This window comes from Adelges cooleyi, unplaced genomic scaffold, assembly GCF_023614345.1.
Source record: "Adelges cooleyi isolate 19-005CV unplaced genomic scaffold, UGA_ACOO_1.1 ACOO_flye_CR_arks_rails_tigmint_CR_PRNA_23, whole genome shotgun sequence".
NCBI classification, from domain to species: Eukaryota; Metazoa; Arthropoda; class Insecta; order Hemiptera; family Adelgidae; genus Adelges; species Adelges cooleyi.
The window spans coordinates 8,244,463-8,270,030 of record NW_026095893.1 but is presented as its reverse complement, the minus strand read 5'-3'; the positions used below and the strand labels follow the sequence as shown (position 1 = coordinate 8,270,030).

The 25,568-nt window shown below is 30.4% G+C and overlaps 1 protein-coding gene across 1 annotated transcript; it reads right to left on the bottom strand.

Annotated features, from left to right (window-relative positions):
* Positions 1 to 468: 468 nt before the first annotated feature.
* On the bottom strand, positions 469 to 23,908 carry LOC126835317 (uncharacterized). Its single transcript, XM_050567813.1, has 4 exons — positions 23,422 to 23,908; positions 14,607 to 14,745; positions 3,430 to 3,673; positions 469 to 853 (listed from the first exon to the last, which is right to left on the bottom strand). Exons 1-4 carry the CDS (start codon positions 23,812 to 23,814, stop codon positions 730 to 732), a joined length of 900 nt encoding a protein of 299 aa, XP_050423770.1. The 5' UTR covers positions 23,815 to 23,908; the 3' UTR covers positions 469 to 729.
* Between the last annotated feature and the right edge of the window lie 1,660 nt (positions 23,909 to 25,568).

The following is a 25,568-nucleotide window of genomic DNA, read 5'->3' as shown; positions in this document are numbered from 1 at the left end:
TGTGTGATAATCAATGGTATCAAATCCAACCTCATTATGTATCAAACAAATAGGTACAAACAAAAATTTGGATGTAAATTGTAAATGATGTATTTTGACCGCTGTGTATAAAGGAACTATATAATTTTTTTTGTTTTTTGTGAGGTCTGTTTTATAAAATTACCAATTTATAATCTAACTTCTACTTATTCGCTTATGAAGACGTGTATTTAGTCAGAATCTAACCATACACAATTCAACTTATGTGTACCACATATATGAGTATTATATTAATTAACAATACATGTGTGTGATTTACTTTCTAGGAAGGCCGAAGGTAAGGAATTGTGAATAACTGTAGTTCGTATACAATTAACAACAAGTATAAAAATAACAAGTCTTAGATTTTCATTTGTTTATTATAAAATAATACAATGTTATAAATTATATTTTTGATAAAGATAATTAATTATTATACTATTACTTGAGTAATTTTCTAAGCACTAACAAAAAATTATATTTTTCAAGTGATGTCACCGTCGATTGGTTTTGCCACACTTGCGCGACATACCGTTTGAATAATTAAATTTTTTTAAATAATAATTGTAAGGTTATAATTAAATGTATTACCCATTTTGCCGACGAACAATATAATATGTTTTTTTTAGTGTAAGCTTTATTCATTTTGTATTAAACGATGCCGTGGACATAAATCTGATACGTGCAAGTTCAACGATAGTCACATAAAGTTCACTGATGCGGCTTGACGACTTTGCTAGTGGGCGGTGGAATTTTCGAAAATCCAGCAGAGTCAAAAACGGGTAGCAGATCGCGTATGCGATGGCCACTAGACGCTACTAAATCCATTAAACGGCTTAAACACAAAAATTAAGTGCACATATTAATATAAATGTTTTATAAAAAAAAAACAAAAAAAATTACTTTCAACCAATACAAAATTAATTATAAGACTAATTTTGTATAAGTCTATAAGTAAAAGTTATTAAGAGTTTAAATAAAAACCACCATTTATAATAATATAGTCGTTGGGTAACGCTTTATAAAACTAAATTAAATAATATTATGCTATGTGTTATGGGTTGTTTTTATTTCACTTTAATAAGATTTGAAAAAATATTAATTTACTCGTTTATTCATTGTGTATATTATTTATGTTATTAATTTATTAACCATATGATATGTCTATTTTTAAATATTGATTGCAATAGTTTATAGAAGTTATTAAATGTAGTATCTTTGAAACACCATTTTGAAGAGCTGTCAAGCTATTATTTTAGTTTTTTGAGATTTATTACATAAAAACATTTATTTCAACCGCTAATTACTATTTCAAGGACTTACCGCTTGCGTTCAATTCATAACTATTGGCTTCCAATTTGGTAATAAAGTATTTAATTGTCACTAATTGTGACGAAGCGAACATACACAGAAGCTTATATACGAAGTATAAAATTAATTCGACTTGATTAATTTATACTGTCTGGCAAATAAAACACATTTAGACTTGATACATTTTATACACTATTTGAATGTTTCAAGGGTACATAATAAAAAACATGATCAATTTAAAAGTACGCTAATTAAATAATTAATATTAATCAATAGTAATATTGCTAGTTTAAAATTATTATGATCATTATTGAATTATGATTATTAAAAATATAACTAAAAGTCTATTTGACTATCAGATTATAAATAAAATATCAGCTAAGACTGTTCAAAATTTAAATATAAAAATGTATACTTTATAGTTTTGTATGAATGTACATTTTACATTAATTTATTGAAAATTGTAGTTATAAAACACTTGTAGATGACGATTAATCTTTACACTTTTTTTTTAATTGAAACTTTTTTTTAATATTAAACTTTTTATGTACTTCTAAGGCAAATTAATTTTAGTGTCATGCATGTCACGTATAATGTCTGTCCTCTGTATGGGATACGTGGTACAGGCTACAATATATTATAATTAGAAACGTCTACCGTCCTATGGCTTTACGATAAACCCTTAAACATTACTGTGGTGCATGTTTTATAATTTCATCCAAAAGTAACTCCAAATCAAATTACTAAACATCAAACATTGTGCGATTCAGTTATTCATGGTATTATAACGCAGGTAATATTCTCAATATTAATAAAATTATTATAATTTACCATACTAATATATTTATATTAAATCACAATGTCTAAACCTTAAGAACTTATATACCCTTGGTTATTTTCTATTTTATTTCAAACAGAACACAGTACAAACTAGGACAGTAAAAAGTTATCTAGTAAAAGTTAAGTCAATCTTTTATTTATATTTTTGTATTAAATATTATATTCTGTTTACATTTATAAAATATTGTGTAGCTATATAACTCAAATTTAATATGATATAAATATCATAACAACTGAAATGTAAAATTTAATTTTAAAGCTTAAATTAGTTGACATATTGTGTTTTTATAATAAAAACCGAAAAACATCATTTCCTTGGTAGGGAGAAGAAGAAATGATAAAATTTTGGTTTACCGCTATTGTTGGGCAGGGCTACGTTTATCATTGTTAAACTAAAATTTGAAATTGTTCTGGCTATTTTTGCGAAAATTTAATGAACTAATGATGAACTTCGAGAAATTAGGAAATGTTTTTTTGGTTTTTCTCTGTTTCGTATCAAAGAATATAGTCATTCGAATTTATTTTGTCGTCCCTTATTATCTTCTGGGTAATTTCTCTAATCGATTTATTCACTACTAGATTAAATCAATCAAAGTAAAATAAAACTGAATTTATAAAATAATGATGATGCTAAAACATAATAGGATCTATCTAAATTAGCGCCCCCAAATATAATGGCTCGACTCGAAGTTTTTTATGACTTTGTTGCATATTAAAGTTAAATTTTAAATATAGAGTTAAATAAAGTTCCACATAAAACGTCGGTGAGGCGTCTTGTGTAGGCAATATGGCTACAGAACTGTTATAGGTATTATTCTACAATTTGTATTAAATAACCTTATGTTATTGAAAGTAAACAATAACATTACATTTTTTTTATGCACATTACAAATACAATTTTGTTTTGTTTATTGTAGGTATCATATAAGAATAAAGTACAAAATAAAATTATTTTATTTTATATTATATCGTTTAAATAATTTTTTATAGATTTACTATAGATCATCAAAAATTACTTACTAGTTACTACGTACTACCCATTGCACAAAAATAAATGTTTTCTAGTGCTAAACAGGTTGATAGTATTATTGACAATTAAATTCCATTAACGGGTCATGTGCAACTGTTTGTAATTAACTTCATATTAGGAGCTGGCTTGACAGAACTTTGAGTCGGGGTTTTATGATTTTTTTGTTTTTGATAATGTATACATCTTGCAATATAAGTGCTAGTTAGATATAGATATTCACATATTTTTACCTGTTAGCCATCGCTATCGGTTTTTTTTTTATGGTACTGGGCAAGGCTGCTTCGACGGGAAAGAACGTGGCACCGTAAAAGTCCAAACCGTTGTGCAAGAGTAGGTTATATTCTTCTAAAGAAGCCAAAGTGATGCGCACTACAGGCTGTATTCCAGGGTGTTGCGTCACCGGTTGATCAACAGCTGGCTGAGACATGGTTGCTGCCGCCGCCGTCGATCCGCTTTTGTCCGACTGCCGGAAGCCTGAAATATGAGCACAACAATAATTATTATTTCTGTAGAATATTATAGCTACCGTAACAGTATCAACAATAACAACGGCAATAATCAATTCTCCGAGGCTTTGATAAAATACTGCGAAATTAAAACGCTCACTGCATTGGCTTCGTCGGTTTCCTAAAACAATAAAACAAACGAAACCCCTGAAGTAACTCCCAGAAAACTTATTATTGTTTTTACACAAGTTTTTATTTTTTCCGTTTTGTTCTTGTCGGTTCTTGTTGCAATAATTAAATACATTAAACCCACATTTTGTATAATTAAACGACTACTTGAAATGCTAAAATGTAATTTATATAGCCTCTATACCGTTGTACTGTTGTGGTGTTATAATACAAGCTTATAAATAAAAAATTAAAATTAAAGACTAATTTCCAGTAAGACCCGCCTCTTTTTGGTTCTACGCCAATTAAAAATCAAGAAACACCATCCGGAATTACATTCGGATACCTGTTGACACTTGACTCACTCATACATGGGAACTTTAAAATTTACTACGGTCGAAATGTAATTTTACTTTTTTTACTTTCTCAAACCAAACCTTTACTTTAATAAAACGAATTTTTACTGTAGATTTTTGAAAAAATTATAAATGTTATAGCCTCAATAGGTATCTACTTTCAGTTTTATTGTTGGACCATAAGTTCTAAATCTTTACTTAAAAAAAGATTATTAAAAAAAAAATCTTTCATCCCTTCTAGGGAAAACGGCTTATAGATATTTTATTGGTTTGTAAACGTTTATCTACATTACTTTATCTTAAAATATTATTCTCTGAAATTTAGGAAATAATTTAACAATTTTTTTAAATGTTATACCATGCTATGTAATTTTATATTGAAAATTATATTCATTTTCAGTGTGTTTTTATTGATTTTAAAAGAGAATGGATAATGTTTTTATATTTTTAACCTATTAAAATAAATTTTATGATTTTTAATCTATAGATTTGCTACATGGAGAAATCGGTTCAGCGATTTGAAAGATATATTGACCATTGGGTTCAACCACAAAATAGAAATAAAAAACTCATTCTAAAAATAATATCTTCTCATCTCTGTACCGATTCTAAAATAGATAATAATACTTATAATTAAAAAACTACGCATTTGAAATTTAAGAGATGTTAAAACCATTCAAGGAGTTAAATTTCAAAGTCCTTGTGAGCTTTAACAGCCTACACTGAATGTTTGAAACCTAGTAAAGTTAAGACCTGTACAGTATAAGCAAAATATAACCCAAGCACCGTCCAGACTAAGCATATTATAAATCAGAAAATTAAGAATATACCAAAGGTGGGTATCCACAGATTCACCTCCGGTTTTGGGTGTAAAGGAATTGGCTTTTTCAACTTTTCACCCACCAAAGTACCTAGATGAGTATGTCTGTCCACAGGAAAAAAACTTATCGTATCGTTAGAAAAAAAACACATAATTGTACAACCTTATCCGCTATCGCATTGAAACTAAAAGCATAAAATAATAAAATTGAAACTTTCGAACAAAGTTCTCTGGTTTAATTTTTTGTTTAAGTAGCATTGAAAACCAGAATTAATAGGATTTACTTACTCGTAGTAATTATAGGTGTACTGTTCCCCTTCTACACTTAATCCCCCTTTCCCGCATGATCTCAGGTGAACCACGTGTCAAATGACGGTCGCATTAACAGCAATAAGGAATTTTACTACCGGTAATTGATTTCCGAAAGGGGAAAAATAAAACCGACCAGCACTTCGGTAATGAACGATTCGAATTTCGATCGAGTTTTTTGTTTTTACTTTGTCCAATATAATAGTCACTACCAACGCCGGTTCTCACCATAGTATTGTGTTAGTTGTGTCAGACCATCACAATAATTTCTATGGAAAACTTTCTTTCCCCATTAAAACTGCTTTGTGCTAGTCATACTTATGAGAGCGGTATTCGCAGTAGATTCACACAATTTTCAAAATACATAGAAGAGAACATTATCTGTTACGTAACGTTCTTTTTTTATATATTACTTTACTCGTGGCTGCATGTTTTGACATATATATATTATATAAAGCGACTGCAACAGGAAGAAAATTTGAAATTGCCACTGGTTTTTCTTTTTTATAATCTGTATAAATTATTGCTTGGTGAAGAACCTTAATTTTTGTTGGTTACTGAGATTTTACCTGTTAGGTTTTCACTCATTGTCTTTATCAAGGTTGTATTTTACCCACTTAAACGTATTTAATTTTTTTTATATTGCATGACCGTTTAGCTTTATAAAAAAACCATTTCTCAATTTTAATAGTTTAACGTTTAAAAAAAATAAAATGTGTAACCTTCACTACAAATGTTGACGAAAAACTAAGCTGTTATCGATATTCCTTGCTCTGTTTTTAAATATTTAAGGGTGGTAGGACCCCTTTGTTATTAATACTATTTACTAGTTATAATTGTGCATGCAACTTGAGTCATAGCTGCTTTATATTTACCCTTGTGCAACTCAGCCATACCATTAGTATACCTTGCATGCAGCTTGGTGGTTTTTCAATTCTTATCTGTCACACTCAATTCGGATGAGTCGGTCTAGCTAAATTCTATAGTGTAGCATATGAGGTGTCGCTATAATATTTTGTTAGTCTAACCATTGAGCAAAAAAAAAAAAAAGAAATACAAATTAATGATAACTAATTAATGTTATTAACTTGATTTAATGAAAATTGTATACTCTCAGCAAAACGCGAGTTGAAATATTCATGTATGACTAAATTACTTATAAACTTTAATTTTGTTGTATAGTTTTGTTGGTGTTTAATAATTAATCGAATAATAAATGTTTAATTTGTTACAAGATTATGAAATATTTATCGAATCGCGTTTCTCGCCGAAACTTTTCTCTTAAAACTTTGCGCCAAGCTTCGGTTTTAATTTAAATTTATACTCACGAATTGTTATATGGCAGTCACGTTGGACTTGAGATTTTTTCCAAATGGAAACTTCGAGGTTGCAAAATCTCCTTAAGACTATATTTCGACTGATAATCTATATTCTAATATTATGCTGTATTAAAGTGAACAATAAATAAAAAAAGTTTAAAACGAATTGTTGGCATCTACCGCCTGTCGCACAATATTGTTGTCTTGTAAAATTGAAATTAATTTAAACCAGAATAACATAAAACATATAGCGGATATTAAACGCAACATTCTACATTTTTAAAACAAGAGTCAAGATGAAAAAGAAGTAAGCGAATGAGTAGTAACGATTTTATCGCTAACCGGTATTTTATACGATATATTTTTAGCCTATATTATTTATATCCGTCGAATTTCTAATAGTGGTGACACAACGACATCGTTTATTATAGCGATTGTTTTTCTTAAACCCTGGTGTGTGACCTCCCCTTCGCTTGGCCCCTCCTTTCCGCTCCTTTCCCCTCGTCCGTCATCTGGATATACACAACAGGGGTGACGCCGGTCGTCGGAGCGATCATGTTTGGCGCGTGTAAGAGCTGTACACGGCTTTCTCCAGTATACTTGTATACACTATATGTAGGTCGTGGGCCAGGGTAGGGGTTTGAAATTCGCCGGCCGGGTTGACGGCTCCCCTGTTAAGACAGTGGAAAAGGTCACGAACGTTACGGGAATTCTTTATTAGACCGGTCGGTCGTTAGCCCCCGGACGGGTTTAAACAAATGATTCTGAGAGGCGGCCGCTGTGGGGTATTATATATAAATAGCAGGGCGCACACCGTTCGACTCTATCTCTGTCTCTTTCTTTACTATTCCACCTCCAAGTCTTCGGCGCATTGATGGCTCGTAGCGTGGACGAGACGTCGATCCTGAACGTATATATTATAGGTTATTATAATACGGTAGTTGATGTAGTACGGTTACTATCACCGTCTATGTGTGTCTATATACGTGTAGGTTCTATAGTGCTAAAATGATTCGTATAAAACAGCATTAAAATATATTACACGAACACAGACGTATTACAAGCAATGTTCGTAAGTGTGTGTGTCCGCCGCCGACGAAAGGTGTACGCTCCATTTGAAGGTATTAACAACCCGCTGCTATGCCCCGCCTAGCTGGCTACCCCTCGGCCGTCTTCGAGTGACTACCCCGACGCTTCTGCGATCACTACTCTCCCCGTCGTGGCCGGCCGAGTGATAAATGATGTAGCCAACAATGAGAACAAACCAACTACATTAAATAAATCAATTCGCTCGCTCTCTCCCTCTCACCATGCCCTCGTGCTTTTTATAGATACTAGGCATGGATGAAAGGTTTACACGAGTAGAATACGATGAGCTTACTTATAAGTTATACCGATTGCGCGCGAAGGGGAGGTGTCGTCCGATTCGGGCAGCGTGGATATTAGATCGAACGGTAAAAAACACGTAAGGACAATGGAGAATATATTTATAACAACAGGAAATGCAAAAAAAAAAAAACAAATAAGCAAGTATATAATACATATTATATATTACTATACATCTGTTATACAAGAGCTATAATATTTTATCGCCGGCTTGTATAATAATAGCGAAAAAACAACAACGATATGCATAATATATTTCACTGGTGTAAAGTATATATATATATATATATATAACCATTGTCGAGGTAAAATGAGCACAACTGAAAATAAAATACAAAAACGTTGCTTTAATCGGTACAAATGGATTAGGCGTGGGCGACCGGCGCTATTAATATTTATTTTTAATTCACGTTAAGTGCGCTTTTTATCGACTACCTCCGTCAACGACGCCATGGCCGAAAAATACAATAAAACCGTAGCCGACACCTATTAAACCCACTTACGTGGCTGATGGAAGTGGAAGGAAAACAACGCGGGTAATCGTCACCGATTGTTTGTGAATAGATGTGTAAAAGCGATATTAAACCTCTAGACGAAGTTCAAGAGGAAATAGAAACAATTTTCCAGCAAACAAACTAAACCTTTCGACGGGTTTAACCAGAAGTCTGGAAATCTTCAAGTCTAAAATGCAATAAACTCAAAATTACACCAAAAGTTTGACAATAATAAGCTGAGTGTATAGTAATATAACGTAGTGTACGCTATATAATACCGACAATATTCTATATTGTGTAATCGCAGTTCTTGTAAGTGTAGTAGTTTACCGAACAATAGCCATTTGTTTATTGTATTAAAACGAGATATTATACCTTAGGGCACGGGATCCACCGATTATAGTTTCGCTTTAGAAACCATAACAATAATTTGGTAAACATTTTTTATGATTTTATAATTAAAAAAAATTACAATATTGAAACTTCTTATATTTTTGCCTTATCTTCATAAGTAGGGTTGGTTGGACTCTATCATATCCCTTCATTATTCTCGGTTCGTTAGCATTTTTGTCTCCGTATCTATTAATACCGCCCATACCCGTTTCTCCACCAGTTCTCCTTAACCCCTTCGCTGCTTCGCCTAAACTTTTATTATTACCACATTTACCTCCCGTATCTTAACACAACTCTAGTTTGTATTTGTGTCAAGTTAATTATTGTGTTATAATTATTAATCTTCAGCTATTTCCAATGGTTGTGAACTAGAGCCAGAATGTGGGACATATAGGCTTACTAATTTTTACAAAAATAAACTTAAACTCAAAATATTATAAAAATAACTGAATATATTTGGGTGACAAAAAAGTTAAGAGCACGGTCAAAATTATAAAATATCCACAAGATTTTAGGTGAATCAATGTTTTCATTAAATAGGGCTTTGAATTAGTAAAAACATCAAAAATTAACTAGAGCACACAATACTTTTATAATGATTGAATTTGGCATGAAAGATTTTTGTAGCGAGTATTTGCTGTAACATGCAATGAAACAATACTAATAATCTAAGCTGTTTACCGCCGTTGTAGTAATATTTCAATTATTTATGTTCAAAAACTTAAAAACCGTTTGTTTGTAAGTATAGTTTTGTGTACGTTTCGTAACAGTCTATACACAAATCAACAAAATATTATTTTAACACTTTTTTATTAACTTAAACAACTGTGTACATCGTTTGTGATTTTACGAATAATATTAATATGACACATAACTTACTGTCCGTAGTATAGTGAAAACATGACGTGTAAAAAACATTTGTTTAATCAAAACTTCCCAAAAATCTAATAGGTAATTTAAATTTTAAAATAATAAGTTCAGATACATGATTGTCTATAATAATTACAAAATATGGTTTTAAAAATTATGCAACTTATATAATGAGAAAAAAAACCAGTTTTTTGTATTTGTAGTAATAATTTGTTATATACCCACTGACTACGACAGCTACCTGATAACTAACCTGTTGCGAATCTCAACTTGGACCAGAATTTCTTGATTATTATTTTGAGAGCTAATGAAAGTTATAACAATAAACACGGTGAATTCATTAATCAGCTTTAAACATGGCCAAACGAATTATACATATAATATTATATTCATCTCGAGTTTATCCGTGGGACGAAGTAACTTGTTTAATTTATGACTGATTACAATACATTGTAATGGTGCATTGTATACCATTAAAGAAATTGTGCCTTGAAATACTTTCCAATATGAAAAATATCATAAATCAAGGGAAACTACGAAAAGTGATAAACAAATTCCCTGTAGTTAGTATTTATTACAAAAAAAAAAAACAGAAATTAGGTATATTTTTGCGCGAGCAGTTTTGTAATGTTTTTACAGGAAAAATGTTACGTTAATGTTGAATAAGAAATTCATATTCATTCTACACAAACAGTTTTAAATGCTTAATTACAAATTTGATATTAAAATAAAATTGTATTTACTATTTATTTCAAAACATTAATTCAATTGCGCATTGTTTTGAAAATGGGTTTAATATAGCAATGCCCCGTTAATATTAACACAGCATACGGGTAAATATGTCTGCGAATCGTTTAGCCGTAATGAAAAAAGGATAAAATGAAGTTATGTGGCGACTGAATGTTATTCTCTCCGAGTATAATAGATTTGGTAAAGCGCGGCGACAATAGCCGGCTGTCGAAGCTATAAAAACGAATATAACATTCCTCCGCCCTTCGTATTTGGCTATGTAGTTTTTATATACTGTTTTATACTTATGGCGTCCCGAATAGTATACAAAATAAGTACACAGTTGGTTTTATCTCCATTAGTGTTTGCTATTTAATAGTTGTATTTTAAGAATCTCATACACGTAACACGATCAATCTCGAATGACAGTTTTACGGACTGACAACATAAACTGACCATCCAAATCATTAAATGTTAAAATCTGCCAGTCAAAAAATTGGAAGCAATGGTTGGTATGTAATGTTTTAAAATATAAAGTATTTCTTAATAAATTAAATAATAAAGATTATTGGAGCAATTTTACACATTTTTTAGAGAAATTTACCAGTTGTGTGGATAGTGAGATTAATAAGATAGGATATCAAAGCAAGATGCATACGACTAATTAACTGAAAAATTTTAAATTACCGATCCAAACCAAAGCATATTATAATCTAACTACTCTCTTATACACTCTCTAATATGACTTATATAATTTGTATAATTGATATAACCAATAACTAAAAAATTGGAAATTTTTGATGGACCATTTACGGAAATCATCAATCTAACTGTGAATCTATAAATCAGTCATTTAAGATTGATCACGTATGGCGTATACCTTTAACGTATTTTAATTTTTATAGCCTCTATAAAAAAAAAATATGACTGATATCAATATGAATCTTATTAAATTAACAATGCCAGTAAGTGAATTTCGAGGGTAGAGGAGGCAATTTTGTTCACCACCCTCGTTGAGTGTACTACTGTAGTACATTTAGGAATTGTATGAGAAGGATAAGCTTAAAAGGAACGAGTTTGGTTTGGCGAGAGAACCAGCAGTCTCGTTACCATGAATTTTGAAATGTCCAGGGACCCAATGGAACTTCTCTGTCAGAAGCAGTTAATTGTAATAGTCAGTATAAAGGTATATTAGAGTTGAAAGGGTAGACAGATACGCGTGGCTATCAAAGGATGGCAAGTCTATAATGGGAAGACAATAACCTATTCTTTCAATTCATCACCAAAACAACAGTTCAAAAAAGGTTATCTATATTATTAGGTACTTATATATTTATAAGTTTCAGTTAGATTTTAGAAAATTAATTAAGATATACAAATAGCTAAAAGAGATTCAATTTTATAAATACATATAATCATTATATAAGAAGAGTCAAATAATACAATTATTATTCTCTTTTGGTTTTAAAACGTTAGCGCCGTTATGTATTTAAAATAGGAACATTATCATTGCCGAGAGTGTCTATTAAGAAAATACCAATAGGTTTTACTATAAGTAGCATAGGCCATAGATGATAATGTAATATACTATCTATAGTCTATACTCATCGGTTTTACTATACCTTTTCTTGCTGGTTTTCAAGAACCACAATTTAACAGTTATTTTATTATATACTTTAGCGTCGTGGTTTAATAGATTTCTGTAAACTAAACAAAGCACAGTATAAACCTAGTTTACTTTTTGAATGATAAAAAAAATCTATAGCATGGCACCATTTTGTTTTTTGTATCTTTTGCGGTTCAGGGAAAGTAAGGAAAATTGGTACTACCCTACGGGGGCAGTTAAAATCAACGAATCCCTTGGTTAAGCCGTAAGCTTCGTAAGCACACTACAATCCGTCAAATAACGGGTGATAGATAGCTATTTACAACATTGGGGCGTTGGGTTTCCTAAAAATGGAATTTTGCTCTTTATACGTCTAATTTAACAATACATATTTTTTTGTAACATACATACTGCCGTTGACACCAAAAAAATTCCCTTGTGCAAAGACCCGATTTTTCAGGAGATACGAAACTATAACTATAATATATGTATTGTAGGTAACACAAACGATATTTTATTTATTCTACAATGAAGATAGCATATAGGAGATTCTATCATAATATAGCTTATTTATTTTTTGAACCAGGGTTACCAAAACCTCAAAATAAAAAATTTGGCACGTAACAGGTTTTCTTTATGTCAGTGGTGATACCTACCAAGAAGCCAAATGAAAATGCGTCTCAGTATTAAACAGAATAGATTAAAGCAGAAGGGACACATCGAATGTCAACAAAAACGTGGTGGCCATCTTCTCATTTCATATAATACTCACGTGAGATATAAATATAATATGCGTCCTAGAATTCCTAGAAAAATATATGCACATTTCCATTAAAAAGCAAAAAAAAAAATCAGTTTCTAACATAACTCAATAAGGTAACTGAAGAATTCGTATCTCTTCACAAAGCAAATATTAAACATTAACCATAAGAAAAGGTTAATGATATTTTTATTATTGTAGCAAAAAAAAAAATCCCTTTTAACATTTTGATTTTACATCTTTTTTCAGCGCTTTTCAACAATTAATAACACTATGACCTATTAGAATATATTATTTTCAAATAACAATATTAACTTTGTTTCAATTACACTCTTTAAGTTCATTTTATTTACTTTGTTTCAATTGGTTAGACGTTGTTCTATTTTGTGACGTTTGGTTGTTTATTAGCACACAGTTGTCACTCGATATTTAATTCAATTACTGTTCGGGTTCAATATATGTAATGGCGACGACAATACTAAACACAACTAAAATCTAATCGCCATTTAGTTTCCCATGGACGTTTTTACAAAGTTTTCGGGGAGAGTGGGAGAAGGAAGGAGGTCGTAGAACTATGATATTGTCGTTCGCTCTACGGGTAAAATAATAAGATCTGGTATACATTTTTCCAAGCATTATATTATACTCGATGTATATACCCAAACCCAATATAGCGAGGGAGCAAAATCGCATTCGCCTAATCCAACACCCGCTGTGCAATACCAACGCCGCTGGACACAATGGATTTACCGAGTATAGTTTTCCAATGTATTTTATTTCCACCCGTCCTGCCACTGTGCTTGGGAAATAAAAGAGGACAATATATAATATATTTAAATACAAAACCAATATTTTACAAATACTATTACACTAACGACTAGTGATAGACGGGAGGTGAGGTTGTCAAAAAAACGTACCCGACATAGATTTTCATATGAAACTAATATAGGTCTTTTTTACAGTAAGATATTTTACGACAAAATTATTTTTTATATCTTGGAAAAAACTCGTTGAAATAATATTATCTATCGATACATTTTTGTACGCCTATAAATTGCCTACCTACGAATAACCAATGGGAGAAATTACGATAGCAATATTGTTATGATAATAATTGATTGAAACCCAATATTGGATTTGTGTGATAATATGTTCCTAACCAAGTTTTATGTAATATTTGGTTGGATATAAATTTTGAAGATTTTTATTTAAATCTTTACAATTTTTTTAAAACAAACCACTAACAAGTAAATTTACTATGTGATTAACTTCAGTTGAATGTTTTTTTTTAAATTAAGAGGCACCCAGAACTCAACAAAAACATAATATTATATTTTACATGAAATACACATTTTATGAAATGAAATAAACATGAAACACTATTATGTTTAACAATATTATGACAACACTAAAATACATGGTGCATTTTATGCACATTTAGGTAACTTAAAAGGTACTTACATTATTTTAAATTTTAAATGAGTTATTATAATTTGTTAAAAAGTATTGTTGATCCAAAGCATTTTAAAAATTTCATAATAAAACATTTTTGATGAAATAGTCATGAGAATGGTCAATTATCCATTACAAATAAAGATAATTAATGAACAATGACAATCATTATTGTCTACTTATCATTAACATTTGCATATAGTGTCTGGTTAATTAGTGTGTAATTAAATTTATTATTAAATGTATTCTACTTCATATATAGCGTATTGAAATTAAAATTTGCAAAATAAAACCATTACCTGTATTGTATAGTCTTGTTACTTCGACGACGGTTTGAAATTTGTAAAGTGAATGACGTATATCTTCATCGGGTATGTCTTCGGGAACTTCATAAACTAGTACTGAAAAGGTTTTTTGCGGTCGACATGGAATAGGAATCTAAAACAACCATTTAAAATTCTTGTGAAATTATTCATAAAAAAACATACATGTGATTATACAGCTAAACACTAAAAAATGTAAAAAATATATAAGGTAATGTGGATGTTATTTCAAATAATTAAGCTTGTATGAAATATTATGATATAAAACTAAACAATAGCGGTAAAGAAGTATAAACTAATAACATAACATTTTTGTATGTGGTAAGTTCTTAGTTCCTTTGCTGTATATGGATCTACAGAATACATATGATACCGAAATTGATGTGCTATAGCCTGTAGATTTAACAAATCAGGCTTTATGCTATAACAGTTTTAGCATAAAGCATATATAAAAACTTTTTTATAAAACAAAATTATGTCTTTATTACTCGTACTATGGTTAATTTTTTAAATAAGTACTCTTAGGACGCGGGAACTTTGTGAACCCTTTTCTAATAAAGATCCAATGGTACGGTATAAGCGTAAAATAACTCTTTACAGCTGAACAGGCAAAGAAGGCGGTGTTGGCATTAGATTGGAGGTGAAAGCGGAAAGGAAGTAACGGCGTATTTTAAAATAATAAGCTTCTGTATTTGGTTGAGTGTGTTGGGGGGGGGGGGAGGACGCAAAAGAAATACAAACAAAATGACAGGGTAAAAGTGTGCGATAAGGCGAAGTGGTGGGGGAATATCAGAGTAGGTATTCTCCAAAGCTGAGGACGATATCATACACTGCTATTAATCATTTCCCCACAATAATCCCACGGCATATTTATATATTTCCATGACCGCCGCGACACCGTGTCGTGTATTTAGTAATAACAATTTGTCATTTTCAAATATTTCCGTTTTTACGTTCCATAATAATATTTTCTACACTGCTTTGTTCTAGACGAGGTATACCACGAGCTTAGTTTAATTATTAATTCGTTTTCTCTGAGGTGAAACATAGTTATTATATCATTCATCCGTTCACGCGTTCCTTATAATTACTTAATTCGCCATCAAAAACAGCATATTTAATTTTATTCAAAGTCTATCCCTCAAAAAATACTGGTATAAATATAATTATTTTACCACTGTAAAATGGCGCTTTTTATATTTTAAACAGTATATTTTCACGAACATACTACATTGTAATTTAGTACATCTTAAGTTTTGTGTTTGCTGTGTGTGTGTGTACTAAGTAAATCTTTACTATAGCTAAATCCAGAGTGTGTCACTAGCAGATGCTAGTTAGCAGAAACAGCGAACGCGACCATTATCCACACCGTATTTTAAATAAATAATACACAAGACGAGATGTAAATAAATGAGAAAACTTAAGTGTTACTAATTGTCTTTACTCTTTATCATGGGACTGTGCGGCGATGACACGAGATGGAACGGTATGGTGGTGGCAGAGAGCTCGTTAATTAGCAAAACCTATGGCAAACAACACCAAACAATACAACAGCGGTGGTGTTAGTGGCAACAAACGTGGTGAAATATCAATACAGTATGACCCAGAATGGTGCAGTACTCGTCAGCAAAAGCAGAAGCACGCAGACTGGGAAAGTAGAAGCAATTTCTCAGTCGATAAAATCAATGTTTTCAAATGCTACTGTTTCGTTTTGCATAGTTTCCAAACCGTCTTTAACACGAACCAATTTAAAGAAGAAATCGACCGAAAATTAATGCATGTGTATATTTAGTCCACATAATATTGGAGAGGAGTAAAAATGTGGCCAAATTTAAACGTTCCAATATCTATTTTACGCTATAGTGTGTTGAAGTACCTATAGTTTTATCTACAAACCCAATGATTTTTAATTTGTTAGTTATAATTATATGATTTTTACTACGGACGGAGTGTACATAAATCTAATATTATTATTAATTTAATTAATTTTGTTTTTAAAACATTTATAGTGAACCTTTCAGTTACTATAATAAGTTTGGCATGACTTTCCAATTAATTTTATTGTTCCGGCTACCGTGTTTTACTCGTTATTATTTATTTTATTTAAATAAGGACACATTTTATACTCGAAATAAAATTGTGTATGTCAAATACACACAAATATTCAACGTCGAGAATATTCTTTTGGAATATTCGTGATCCTGTTAGAAGTTGATGACGTTTACCTCGAATATTAATAACGTATACAGACCACTACATCAGAACACAACCGCTTTTTAGAGATTAAAAGTTCCGAAAAGTAAATTAAAAATTATCGCTGTGAACTTATTAACGCTGTTGAATAATGTTTATATATAAACGTAAATTTTTACGGGTTAAAACAGATAAAACTACTACTACTAATTAAGTAAACGAAGTTTAGTTTGGAAACTCAATTTGTCAGTTTAAGAGAACCCGCTAATCGTTAATGAGAAGTTTCCGAGAAGAGTATGTATGTATATATTAGCTATACGACATAAATTATAATTATTTTTTGAAAAATGAATATTGAAAAAAAAAACTCAACCATTCTCGTTAATGACCTAATACTATTCGAATAAAATATTTTATCTTCATTCCCGTTATACACACTAATACAACCAAATTTGTCGATAAAGGAAACTACAATAAAATAATCATCTGCGATGAAACAATAACTAAAAAGTCATTTAAAAAAAAACTACGCATTACGCATATATTTCATAAACGATTTCATAATCACAATGGCAACAACAAACTGTCTCTAAAACATAGGTTGAAATTCAATACTTTCATTCTATGCAGTCATATAGGTCTTTAAACAAAAAAAAACGAGATAATTATTAGCTTACCAAAAGGCAAAAACCCTGTCAGGTATCTACTATTAATTTTCATCATGATACCTCTATGAAAGCATATTCACTTTGTCTAGAAGTTCCTATTTTTATTTGACTAAATAATATCTATGGGAAAAACTAATATAGTTGTCCATTATAACTACCTATAAGCACCTGGTGTGTAGATGTTGATTACTAATAGAATAATTAGCACCTAGCATAACAATAGGAGAATCTACCCAAGCATATTTGGTTAAAACAGTAAGTTTATATATTTTATGAAAAAGATAATTAACTATATTTATTGGGATATAAACCTACGTAAGTGCTATTACTAAAAGTTATATTTTTGAGTTTTTATTCCTATACACTTTACCCGTGACACTAATGTCTTGTAAAAATGGCGTAGTTTAATTTTAAAATAAGGTATACCGAAATTAATTAAGTAACATAAAAGTAGGTAGTATTGTAAATCTAGTGTAGATAAGCTAATAATATAATATGTGTAATAAATAATAAACATTAGACTATAATATGTTGATTTGATATTAAAATGTTAATTGAACAAAGTAAAAACGTCTCGTCAAACAAATAATAGTTAAATTATTATCATATTTAGAGCAGCGAAGAAACGTTATATAAGTAACGGCAATTATTCTAAATATGCAATTCCGATGGACGGCACTTAATTATTAAACATATAAAATACAAACTACAAGTCTGATTATGGGGAAAAGGCATTTGCTACTACAGTCAGAATATATGACTGTTAAGTGCTGTTGCAAAATTAGCTTTATTCAAAATCATTTGACAAAAACGTGCAAAGAATTTCCTAGAACTGTATTATAATTTCAATAAAAACAGTAATGTCTGCACTATGCGATTTTCAATTAAAACGTTTTATGTTGTATTTATATTGTAATTCAGTCCATACTTGTTCACTTATATATTCTATAGTATTATTTGATACAAACGAATGTTATCCCTAATCATATGAATAACATATTACACGTATTTATGAACTTTATGCAAATAGGATCCTAGTGTTTTGACATTTTTTTATATATAGTTTCTGTGTAGTGCACACTATAATGCATAGTGAGTTATATGAACCTATTATTTCATTATTTAAAACGATACATTTTATGTAAACACTATTACATTTTATTTTAATTAGATGACAATTGTTATTATTTTATATGATTCGATTATTTTCAACTTCTGTAGAATTTGATACAAAGTTCACAATTTGGTACGTAGGCAAAGATATGATTGTTTTTCTAATACTTGGGTCGATCCAAACTATTGAAAAAAAGTATATTTACATTATATATAATAGCTCGATTAAATATTACATTATCTTACGCAATAATCATAGTTAGTCTACGAAGCTTGGAAAACTTGTTCACCAGTCAATATTGTAAGATTATTTTAATGAAACTATACTCGTCACGCTTAATACTTAGTAAGGGTGATCAACCTTAAAGACAACATAATATTATATTCTTTAAAAACCATTATTTAAGGTATAATATAAAACAAAAAGCGGTGACGAATAACGTTACCTATAAAGTGTTTTCGAGAATTAAATATATTTGTCCCGACTGCGCTAGTAGAAATTGTGAGCAGTAATCGCTATAAGTAAAATATTAATATAATTTCAAAAGCGGTCACTACAGCCATGTAGTATAAACTATGTATGAATTTGTTAACGTTTATTTCGTAGTTTACGACATGATAAAAAACTCCTCCCCATAAGTCATAAAAAATCTTCAAATCGTCTTGTACTCCTCCTTAAAAATGTATGGTGGATATAGTCGGTTCAATTGTTTTTTGGTTCTGATTAATGTTAAAATTTGATGACAATTACAAAAAAATATTTCGGTTAGGTCGTGGCGCCAAAATTTGTATTTTCTGGTGGGTTCCAAGACTAGGGCTAGACACATAACAGTGAGTCATCCATGGCGTGTCTATTTTTTTTACTAAACGATAAAATTCGTATAAAGGTTTTAATGCGAAAATGTAACGGTAATGCGCTTTCCGTAATAAAGACTGCCATTGGGGTTTCATCAAGCTATTGATTTGCCATTTCATGTAACCACCAATGGTACATTTTTGCATTTTTTACAAGAGAACTACACGCCATTAACGCGACAACGGGGTAAATTTACGGAAAAAACGAGGTCACTTCTCGACCGTGTCAACATTCAGCTGTAGAATAAGCACACAAGGTAAAGATGCAGATTAAATCAATTATATAATAGTATGTTCAAATTTCGGGAAAGCATTCCCATAAACATATAACTGTCATTACAAATAGATAAAAACATCCAAAGACATGGCAGAAACACTTTAAAATCTTTGTGCGTTTCGTCTCAATATTTTGAGAACTGGTTTTCAACTAATGTCGAATTTACAGGCCGACTTCTTTACGAATATGATTCGCATCTACCCCAATCACCGAGGGCGATATTACTGTTTAACTTCAAAACTAGATAAGAAGCCTAACTGAGCACACATGGTGTGAAGAAGCCACCTGCAATGAAGTGGCTTCTTGTTCGTAGCTCCAATAAGTAAAATAAAAAAGAGTGAAACAAAATTAACATTCATATTATTATTTTACAAACGTAAAGAAACAAATAAAACGAGAAAAATCTTTTTTTAGCCTATTATAGAGAAACATTATTGTTTAAATCTATTGATTTAAGAGGATTAATGATACAACTGTTTTGAAATTTCATCCAGCAAAGTAGGTTTTTCGAATTGCCGAAGTGAAACAAAAAGTTTCACTTGTACATCAGCACTCAATAAACGCATCGGTGTTTAAATATCCGTTGGTTAAATTGATGTGTGTAGACGACAACTCCTATGTTGTTAGGTATTTAACATTAAACGTTTTAACAAAAAATTTACATACTTGATGTACATAATTGTTTTTTTTATTTATCCATTATCGAAACTTAAATTTATATGTAATTATTTGCTAATTAGTAAGCAAGTATATATGTATGTCATTTTAAAACTGTAAACTAAACAATGAGGTATAATCCATTTTACCCAGAATTTTGATTTATTTTTTACACATAGCTGTTTGTTTTTTTTTAATTTGTTTTCACATTATTTCCAGTAACTTTCTTTAAAAACAAAATTATCAGAATGCTTTCAGTTTAAGCGGCCACTCTAAAATATGCATCAAATTAATCGGGGACTCGGAAACGACCTAAAAGCCTTTCAGCGTCTTTCTGCATGTATAATATATGGTTATATTAAATCCAAGCAAAAAGTTTTTAACGTTCTAACTTCCCAGACCGTTTTATTTTGTTAAAATTTGTGTCTATGAGAAAATTCTGTACTAGAATATAAAAATAGTTCTGATGCTGTGGCAGTTTTTATTATAAACACACACATATATACATTAAAAGAAATTACAACATGTAAACTTTATGTTAGGTTAAAAAATACCGTGAATAAATAAGAAGATACTCATTTTTTATTTAAATTGCAATTGTATAGTTTTTCTTCAGAATACATAATTTCTAAGTAAATATGTGTTTAAATTATTTATTTTTGTACTAATATAATGTATTATGAAAAAACGGTGGAGTGTGACTATACAGTGGAACCAGTAAAAAAGTAACATAATAATAAAATATATTTTTGTCATTTCATTCACAGTTTTTGTTTAAAGTAATACTTTTTATATAAGCCTACGCCTAAAATCACCGGAAAGGTCCTACCCATTCGCTATAAAACGGTTCTATTAAAGTAAATTGCGGCGATCAAGTGGTTAGTGAGGTGTTAATAAAATAAAATGGTTTAATACATTTATAAACATAATATAAAAACTAAGAGTTCGATAATAATAATTTAAATAAACTGTCATTACAAAATAATTACAATTAATATTATCATAAAAATCAAAAACAAAACAAATCTGTAATATATTGGCTTGATTTAATATTAGTACAAATCATTGTGCTTTAAGGAATAATTTTCGAGAAAAATCGTTATAATGTATAACATTTCTAATTTAATTAATTATATTTAGGTAAAATATATGATATAAACTATCCTTCCTGTAATAATTACGGATGTAATAGAAGCCGACAATGAAGACAATTTATGAAATAATATAAAGAATAATTGAAATGAGCTTGGAACTTTTTTTCTTATTACTTGTTCTTAATTTGTATTGCAAAGTTATGTATTCGTTGCGTGTACACAAAAATGTACTTAAAACTAATATTTCTAAGTTATTATTATTGTACAGTATAAACTTGACGTTATGACTACCAAAACTTCGAGTAATGCCTAGTAGATTCTTTTTAAAAGGTAATTTAGCAACGTACAAGATCGTCGTTATTTTTTTAATTTTCTTCTTCTGAAAAATAAAAGAATATGAAAACCTATCATATTTTAATAAGGTCATGTTAGGGGGGAGGGGGGGAAATAAAAAATCATTAGTAAAATGGTTTACGAGACCATTATTATAAATTAAAATCAGTATGGCTAATATTTACGTGGTCTAATTGTATTTTATATAAACACGCTGAAAGCACATAAAACCGACTGGACAGCGCGAAAACAATGAATTTTATTTTTGAAATCCTGATAACACAATTAATAAATCATGCAATGCAATTAGCGCGGTTTCCATTTTCCCCATTTTCTATCTGATTACATTTTAACGTTATTTAAGTGTACAACAAGGTAGTGCTGTGTTTATCAAAATAACTGCTTGGGCTACTTATTTGTCATTTTTTTCGTCTGGTTCCAAATCAAATAGTAGCCTATTATATAATATATATATATATATATATATATGTATTTTTGTATATAAAACATATTATTATTACATAGCATTTCTATGATTGCAATAGGCTAGTAAATAGATTGCTGGTAACACTACTATAAGTCATTTGTATTTTGTAAAGTTATAATTCAACTCGGCTTTTTAGCCGAGTTTTTAGCTTTAAAACATTATTTAAAATTATTTTTAATTGGTTATTTCACATGTGATAACAGCAATGCTTATAATTAAAACAGTAAATTATCAAATATAATAGTTATGTAATTGTGTAATATGTAAAAGTAGAGTAGTATCTAAAAATAGAGTAATTAAAAAAATGTTATTGTATGCTGATACATTTAAAAATAATAAAAAAGATTTTTAATAAAACATTACATAATCAGTAATCAATATAACAATGTGAAAAAATAATAAATTATTAGAGGCGGATTTTGAACCGGGACAATTTTTTTATTTCTTTACATATCAAACATTCACTAGCAATTCGCCAGAACATTTCAATTGTGCAAAAACTATATAAACTATAAGCAAATAACTGTTAAGCATTTAATTATTTTTTAATTAGTATTTTACCAAACACGTATTTAACAAATCGTTATGGAAACATTTCAACCTCGAAATGACTAGATAATATTTTAAGCCAAATTATTCTAAAATTTGATAGTACAAAAATGTACACATTGTTAGTAACTACAGTTTATTTTGTATGCATGCAGTGTTTATTGATGGATTTGTCAGACAATAACGTTAAAGGTAACAATCTATCATGGTTATAATTTTTGTTGAACGAAAATCTTGTAAGATTCGTTCCAATTATCATACTTTATTAATGCCATCTCACATTTTAAGTACAGATTTTTATACAGATCAATTAAAGATAAACATCGTCCATCACAATGTATTGGTTTGGCGCTCCTTTTTTGGATTGTTAGAAGTTTTAACAATGTGAGATCTAGACGCGGGTCAAGCGTCGTTGACTATTGTTACAGAAGGGATTAATATTTTATATTAACTATTCTATCACTTCTGGCCTTACCTAGACGACGTATAAGTAATCGCCGTCGATTGTACGACGCCTGGGCGGGGTTTTCTTTAGATTATTATTAAACAAACTGTGATCTCTCACCTTCTTGTAGAATCTAAAGTTGGTCACTTTGTGGAAACCCTTGCGGAAAGTCGCCCGATAGTCGTCCTGGTCGGCGAACTTGAACAGTATGCCCGTGGCGGTTTTTGTCACAGAGTACGGTCCGCGGTAGTTCATCTTCTCGCAGATGGCCGTTGCTTTCTCCAGGTTAAGTTCGTTGCTTGGCGTTATCAGAAATGCTCCTTTGGCCAGGAAATGACCTGCGTCCGACAGCTCGGACGAACCGTCGTCGTCGTCGTCGTGCATTTCCGACCGACGATGCGACCTATAGCTGTACACGATCTTCTCCATCGGAGACGAAGGCTTTGGAAGCTCTTGCTGCTGGTGCGCGTTACCTCCCATCGACGTGACATTGGCACCGGTCGAGCTTATCATATTGACGGTACACAATTCGTGTATTAACAAAATTATAATATATTACAAGTCAATACCGTGTTTAAAACCACGAGAGCACACCGTACGCGAATCGTTTAACGTTTAACACTGCAGTGGATCGCTATATGGAACGATCATATAAACAATGGGTGTTCGTGATACGGTTTTCACGGCCAATATGTGTGTACAAACGACATCGCAGGTGTGGCCGGCGCTTAATAAACCTATTAAAAACAAAAGACGAAAAAACGAAAACAAAAGCAAAACTGTAATGTACATATAGATGGGCGTGCGACGCTGTTCAATTGGTCTCCTCGGCTTCCTCGAACGGAAGATGCCAATTCGGGGGATTATAATTGAAAAAAGGAGTGTATATCGATAAACGGCCGCAATTACTACGGTAGTTATATAAACCCGAGACGCGAGGTCGCGACATATTACATTAGTATTATGATTATTACTGTATGGTATACATATACACTGTGTTATTTGCCGTTCGATATTGCCGGCGGCACGGCAGTATAGTGTTTCTTTATTTGTTTTGCGCCTTTTATCGTTATTATCCGTTAAAAGCCAACTCCAGCCGTCTGGATGTTTAAAGTATTGCCAATGTAAATTAAATAAACTTTCGACGAAAGACCATAACAGTATACTGCGGACGTTGTTTTTACTGCGTTTCCCGATAACACTATATACATTTCTTTCATTTGATTCGTTTAGTCGGATATTGTACAATATTTACAACTGTTTAGATTATTAATCGATCCGATAGTTATATTTTTATCATTCAATAGCAGTCTTACTTATGTATTATTGATTTTTATTACTCAGAGGAGAAGCTACAGATTCCTGGAAAATTTGTGACTAAGCCGATTCGAATTTATTTCTAAAATTTTACTAGAATGTTTGTTCAATTGACTAGATGAACTGATGACAATTTGATTATGACTTCTTGACGGGAATTCTTTTATTTTTCTCGCGATCATCGATCGTAGACTTCTGAAATTTGCACAGATAACTGTGGTTAGCTGCACTCGTGAAGGTTTTCTCGTGATTCCATTTCTTGTAGAACTCAATTTTGAGGAAGTTATGTGTCAATGATTTGGCAGCGGCTTTTACAGTTTTTGTTTTAATTCATCGCCACCTTTGTTTTAATCGTTCAAATACATTTATGATAATAAATGACAACATGCCTACTAAAAAAAACCATTAAAAAAAATAATCGAAATTCTTTCTTTTTTATTATTAGTATGTTTTCTACCTCTTCATATTGTTACAAAACATTAATTTTTATTATTACAAAAATACTTTAAAATCCCAAAACGCTTCTTCTGAAAGGAAATAATTGTAATAGATTTAAATGCTTTAACGGATATCAAAAAGTTTCGAAAGTATACTATAGTCAAAAGGACCTAAAATGTTTTTATATGGTAACGTTCTTTCACTATTATAGTTTATTTTGTCTATTTAGATAAAGATATTATATAATCATAGTTTTTTTTTTATAAAGCTAATTATGGACTAGTAAAACAAAATATTTTGTCCAACTAAACAATGTATTATAACTCGTGTTAAAATAATACAATATACCTAATCATGGAAAATCATTATTATAATGGTTTTATTTTTTTTATTGTTACTAATTATTTAAAACTTCCACTGGTATGAAATTACAGTCACATTAAATTGGTTGATAATATGAAATCATATTTTATGAATATATTTTTTAAGGTATCACATAAAAACCAACTCAA